Source organism: Plecotus auritus, assembly GCF_963455305.1.
Source record: "Plecotus auritus genome assembly, chromosome: 10".
Lineage (NCBI taxonomy): Eukaryota > Metazoa > Chordata > Mammalia > Chiroptera > Vespertilionidae > Plecotus > Plecotus auritus.
In genome coordinates, this window is record NC_137785.1 from 1,487,300 (window position 1) to 1,493,774 (window position 6,475).

The 6,475-nt window shown below is 51.8% G+C and overlaps 1 protein-coding gene across 1 annotated transcript; it reads left to right on the plus strand.

The window, feature by feature from the left end:
* Window positions 1-5,178, plus strand: LOC308236106 (uncharacterized protein). The gene is made up of 3 exons (XM_080645421.1): window positions 1-245; window positions 1,628-1,754; window positions 3,537-5,178. The coding sequence occupies exons 1-3, from the start codon at window positions 213-215 to the stop codon at window positions 4,931-4,933; spliced, it is 1,557 nt and encodes a 518-aa protein (XP_080501547.1). The 5' UTR covers window positions 1-212; the 3' UTR covers window positions 4,934-5,178.
* The last annotated feature ends 1,297 nt before the right edge of the window (window positions 5,179-6,475 follow it).

Here is a 6,475-nt window from a genome sequence, read left to right on the forward strand (position 1 = left end):
GGCGGTACTTCCGGCTGCTGGCTAGGCGGCCGCGTTAGCTGCTCTGGGATTTGTTTGCAGGACTTTCCGGGGCGCTCAGTCAGGGTCCGGGTGCCGGGTCCGAAGGCGGCGGGAGTCGTTCTCCCCGCCGCACAGACGAGGGACCCGCTTCAGGGCGCGAGGGTCCCGCCTCCTCGCCCGCCGCCCGCCGCCCGCCCCGCCCGCCGGTTCCAATGGCGGCGGCCGCGCCCAGGCGCCCGGCTGAGGTGAGCGCGTCCCCCAGGCTGCCCCGCCTCCCCGACCCCACCCCGCAGCCCGGGGGCGGGCGCCCGTCCCTCCTGCAGCCCAGGCCCCGCGTCAGGACGGCGAGGCGCTCGGGGTGACCCCGGGGTGACGGGCCGGGGCGGGGCCGGCCGGGTCCAGGGAGGCGGGGCCCGCGGAGCCCCCAGGACCTCGGGTCTCCAGGGCCGGCCCCCTCCCCGGGCCCCGCGACTGCGGAAGCGCCTGTGGGACCTCAGGGAAGGGGAGGGTGACCCGTCCCTCTCTGGCCCCGACCCCCCCCCCCACCCTCACCGCCTCCGGAATGTCTCTCCTCGGACTTGGAGAGCAGGCCCCCCAATCTGGGGCACCCGGGGGCCTGGAGACACCCCGGGCACAGGACCCGAGTCCCACGCAAGGGTCGCCTGAAGGTGCTGGTACTGCCTTCCGCCCTGAACCCCGCGGGGAAGGCTCTGCCGTGAGCTGGTCGCAGGCCGTGCGGGTGCTCGAGGCAACACTGAGCTGAGCCTTTAGAGCTTCCGGTCTCTCTTCCTGGGAGCAAAGGGCGCAGGGGGGACCCTGTCCTCTAGGAGCCCGTGAGGAGACAGGGGCACCAGGACGGGGTTGTCCTTTGAGTTGGGGCGATTGGGAGGAGGACGGGCACGTGGTGCATGTGGGGGGCCCTGCGGGGAGGATTGTGGGTTCCCGGTAGAGAGAGGAGCTTTTTCTGGTTTTATCTGTCCCCATCCTGCAGCCACGTGTTAGAAATAAGGGGAGCCCCCAATTCAGGGGTCCTGGTAGAACACAAAACATACTCGAGAGACAGGCAGCGCGGCAAAAATCTTTACTTCTATGTAGGAGGATGAGCACATGTGATCTGGAACCACTCGCACACCAAGCAGGTGGTCTGCTCAGATTTATAACCCCTGATGCCTGTGACCTGACCCTTACTCTTTTTTTTTTTAATATATATTTTATTGATTTTTTACACAGAAGAAGGGAGAGGGGGAGAGAGTCAGAAACATCGATGAGAGAGAAACATCCATCAGCTGCCTCCTGCACAACCTCCTACTGAGGATGTGCCCGCAACCAAGGTACATGCCCTTGACCGGAATCGAACCCGGACCCCTGAGTCTGCAGGCCGGCACTCTATCCACTGAACCAAACCGGCTAGGGCTGTCCCTTATTCTTGATTGGAGCACAGGTGCACAGTTTTTCCCTATTGGCTAATTCAAAGGGAAAAGTTGGCCTTTGTCATTTCAAGACGGCAGCCACCAAGGGAACTGCAAGCCATGTGGCCAACATGGCGGCTGCCAAGTCACGCAGTCCAAAATGGCGGCCTTCTAAACTGTTCTTTGACAGAGAAGATGATTTGTTTTTTCTCACACAGGGCAGGGTCACCTTTAAGGATGTGGCCCTGTACTTCTCCTCGGAGGAATGGGAGCTCCTGGGTGAGGCTCAGAGACGCCTGTACCACGATGTGATGCTGGAGAACTTGACCCTGATAAGCTCCTTGGGTAAGGATTTCAGACTCCCCTGTGCCGTGGGCAGTAGTGTCTGCCCTTCCCTTTCCCCAGGAGCAGGTCTGTCCTCACTCCAGGACCTGGCACTGCTTCCTTCCCCAGACCCCTGGATGGGTGCTGTGCTTAGACCCCTGGATGGGTGCTGTGCTTAGACCCCTGGATGGGTGCTGTACTTAGATCCCTGGATGGGTGCTGTGCTTAGACCCCTGGATGGGTGCTGTGCTTGGACCCCTGGATAGGTGCTGCGCTTAGACCCCTGGATGGGTGCTGTGCTTAGATCCCTGGGTGGGTGCTGTGCTTAGACACCTGGAGAGGTGCTGTGCTTAGACCCCTGGATGGGTGCTGTGCTTGGACCCCTGGATAGGTGCTGCGGTTAGACCCCTGGATGGGTGCTGTGTTTAGAGCCCTGGATGGGTGCTATGCTTAGATCCCTGGATGGGTGTTGTGCTTAGTGGGGTTGAGATCTGTGCATGGCCCTCTCCTTCCTTGAAGAGCCCCAGACTTGCAGGGAAGGAATCAGGGCAGGAGTCTTAAAGTGAACCCACTGGATACACCTGACTTGCTTCTCCTTGATGAAGTGACTTTGTTCAGATCCCAGGCCCTTGTGTACCTGGGTTCTGTGCCTCCTTCTAGCTGACATTGCCTCCGGCCTGCCTGGGCCAGGAATCCCCATCACTGACATGGTTCCTCCTCCCATGGACTGTGGGCTGTTCTTGCAAGACCCTCCTTCGAAGTTCTCCGTGTAGTATTCGGTTTTCTTTTCTGTAGGCTGTGTTGTGCTGACTTGTTCTGGGCTAGTGCTGGTTACTCATGTGTGCTGTCCTCTCTTAGTACCTGTATAAGGTGCCATGCATTTGCTCACTGAGGGAGTTTGGTTGGGTTAGAAAGACGTGGTTCATAGGATGTACATGAATCCAGGCTCAGCAGAATGTTAGGAGTGGCACCTGGAGGAGGGTGTGATGCCAGTGCCGTGTTGAACTCCCACCAGACACCTACTGTGTTGGACTAGTGTTTTGATCCCATGCCTGGGGCCACACTTCATTTTTGTCTGTCTATCCTGTTCCCTGACACTTCACCAATTTCTCAGCTCTAACGCTTATGTCTTCTGCTCTCACCTCCAGCCTCACATCTCTACACTGTGTGTCTAGCCGAGGGTTGGGCAAACTTTTTGACTCGAGAGCCACAATGGGTTCTTAAACTGGACCAGAGGGCTGGAACAAAAGCATGGATGGAGTGTTTGTGTGAAATAATATAAATTCAAAGTAAAGGAGCGGAGAGGAGAGCAAGAGAACCCTCCGCTCTTTTGGCTCCGCGGGCCGGATAGAACAGCCGAACGGGCCGGATCCGGCCCGCGGGCCGTAGTTTGCCCACGGGTGGTCTAGCCTGTTTTTCTCACCACTCCATCTGTGGTGCTTTCCTCGTTGGCCCCTATGCATTATGTCCTGAGGTGTGTGCATATTTCTAAAAGTCCTGAATACCAGCTGCCAAGTTCTTTAGTGAAGTTCTTTTGGGAGGTCGTAGTTGAAGTGAATTGTGCACCCTGTGTCTACTCTCTGCATACACTGCATGGTTGGGTCCTTCACCACGTGAGGCCTCCCCCAGTCTGTGCTCTTCATGGCCCAGTACTGCAGAGCAGCCCCATCCTCAACGTGTACTAACTCCCTGGTCCTGCACACAATGCCATGGACTTGTTCCTGGGTTTGTCAGACACACGTGTGAGGACTGCCCCTTCCCACCGGAGTCAACATGCACTTAACCAGCACTTTCCGTTTTCAGGTTGTTGGCATGGAGCCCAGAATGAGGAGGCCCCGTCTGAGCTCAGCAGTTCTTTACTAGGAGTGTCACAGGTCCGGACTCCCAAGGCAGGTGTGTCTGCCCTGGATGCCCATCCTTGTGAGCTGTGTGGTGTGGACATGAGAGACATTTTGCACTTCACTGGGCACCCGGGAACACATCATGGGCAGAAACTGTGCAAGATGGGGGCATGTGAGAAACAGTTGGATGTTAGCACGGAACTTGAGCATCAGAAGCAGCTCACGGGAGAGATGTGCTTCAGAGGCCACATGGACAGAGCCTCATTTGTAAAGGACTGCAAATTCGGTGTTTCGGGAAAGCCCGGTTCCTGTGAGGAGGTTTTGAGGGATTTCCTGGCCAGCTCAAGATTTCTCCAGCACCAGGCCACACACACCAGGGAGAAGTCAAACAGGGGAACTGAGTGTGCCGCAGACTCTCACAAGGGAAAAACTCTGTCTGACTCAGAATATATGAAAGATTTTAATTGCAAACGCATGCTTGTTCAAGACCAGAGAGTCCTCACCCGAGAAAGTTGCCACGTGAGCAATGAATGTGGAAAATCTTATGGGAAAAGCTATAGCCTTGTTGACCATTGGAGAGTCCACACTGGGGAAAAGCCTTATGAGTGTGGGGAATGTGGGAAGTCCTTTAAGCAAAGCTCTAGCCTCATTCAACACCGGAGAGTCCACACTGGAGCGCGGCCTCACAATTGTGAGTTATGTGGACAATTATTTAGCAAAAAGTCCAACCTCATTAAACATCGAAGAATCCACACTGGAGAAAGGCCTTATGAGTGTGGGGAATGTGGGAAGTCCTTTAGCCAAAGCTCTGCACTCCTTCAACACCGGAGTGTACACACAGGAGAGAGGCCTTATCTGTGCAGTGAATGTGGGAAGTTCTTTACCTACCACTCCAATCTCATAAAACACCAGAAAGTTCACTCTGGATCCAGACCGTACACCTGCAGCGAATGTGGGAAATGTTTTAGCCAAAGCTCTGTGCTTCTTGAGCATCAGAGAATTCACACTGGAGAAAGACCTTATGAGTGTAGTGAATGTGGGAAATTCTTCACTCACAAATCTAGTTTCTTAAAACACCAGAGAGTTCACACCGGGGAGAGGCCATATGAGTGCAGTGAATGTGGGAAATTCTTTACTTGCAGCTCTAGTCTCATCAAACACATAAGAATTCACACTGGAGAAAGGCCTTATGAGTGTAGCCAATGTGGGAAATGTTTTAGACAAAGCTTTGTACTTTCTCAGCATCGGAGAATTCACACTGGAGAAAGGCCTTACAAGTGCAGTGAATGTGGGAAATTCTTTACTTACAGCATTAGTCTCTTAAAACACCAGATTTCACACCAGAGAAAGGCCTTATGAGTATGGTGAATGTGGGAAATCTTTTAGGCATAGTTTGAACCTCACTAAACATCCAAGATTTTCCCTAGCTGGTTTGGCTCAGTGAATAGAGCCTCAAACTGTGGACTGAAGGGTCCCAGGTTCAATTCTGCTCAGGGGCACATGCCTGGGTTGCAGGCACGATCCCTAATAGGGGGTTGCAGGAGGCAGCCAATCAATGATTCTCATCATTGATATTTCACTCCCTTTCCCTTCCTCTCTAGAGTCAATTTAAAAAAAATTGAAGATTTTACACTGCATAAAGGCCTTGTGAATATTGAATATGGAAAATAATTTGATCTTCAATTCCAGGCACCTAAAACACCATGTCACATTGGATGAAGACCTTATGAGTGTGGCAAATGTGGGAAATCATTTACCAAATTTTAGTATCATTTTATCCAGAGAATTCACATTGGAGAAAGACCTTATAAGTGGAGTGGATGTGAGAAGGCCTTCAGCCAAAGGACTTACCTTATTGAATACCAAAATATTTTCTTTTTTTAAGTATTTGGTGCCATGTTTATTTTAATTTTAAAGATAACGTATTGATTTTAGAGAGAAACTTCAATGTGAGAGAATAGCAACTGAGAATTAAATTGGCAACCCCTGGCTGCATGGTATGACACCCAACCAACTGAGGCACACCAGCCAGGCCACCACAGATTTCAAATGGGAGAACTGCTGGAGGAGATCCCTTACGAAGGTCCCATTTGCCTGTATTGAGCCTCATACATCTGAACATACAAATTCCAGTGTGGGGACTGCATTGCACTTTTTAACCTGCCCAGGACCATGGCCAGATTTATATCACTGGCCCTTCTGTTGCAGAAGCCATTTCAACTCTACCTCATAGCTGGAGCCTGTAGAGTGGAACATTTATCCATCCCAGAATATCCTGGCAAGTACATCCCAATGTTCTCTCATTTGTGGGACAATTCATGAGTAGGCTGAACACTTACTCTTTAAATATATATATATATATATATATATATATATATATATATATATATATATATATAATTGATTTTTTTACAGAGGAAGGGAGAGGGATTGAGAGTTAGAAACATCCATCAGCTGCCTCCTGCAAACTCCCCACTGGGGATGTGCCCGCAACCAAGGTACATGCCCTTGACCGGAATCGAACCTGGGACCCTTGAGTCCTCAGGCTGATGCTCTATCCACTGAGCCAAACCGGTCAGGGCTGAGCACTTCCTCTTACCCATTTTTTTTTCCTGGTAAGTTACGGCCTGCACTTTACCCAGTTTTTACCTAGAGGACTCTTGGGCATTTTAAAAGATGGACTACATTTTTCAAAGATATTGTTGGTCTCACATAACTCTGGTGATGGCATTTTTCAGACTTGAAGTCACCAGCCAGGGAATTGTGCCTACCATCGCTCTTGTTTGTATGACAATAAAAGTCTTATTGTTCAAGCCACTGTTCATCTTGAGGTTCTAGTCACTGTTTTGGGTTTTTTGAAGTTGACTGGTTTCCTAGCATGAAGGGGTAAACAACTTTGGT

Coding starts and splice junctions, on each gene's coding strand:
- LOC308236106 (XM_080645421.1), top strand. CDS start 213: ATGGCGGCGGCCGCGCCCAGGCGCCCGGCTGAG. Junction 246..1,627: donor CGCCCAGGCGCCCGGCTGAG/GTGAGCGCGTCC, acceptor TTTCTCACACAG/GGCAGGGTCACCTTTAAGGA. Junction 1,755..3,536: donor GACCCTGATAAGCTCCTTGG/GTAAGGATTTCA, acceptor TTCCGTTTTCAG/GTTGTTGGCATGGAGCCCAG.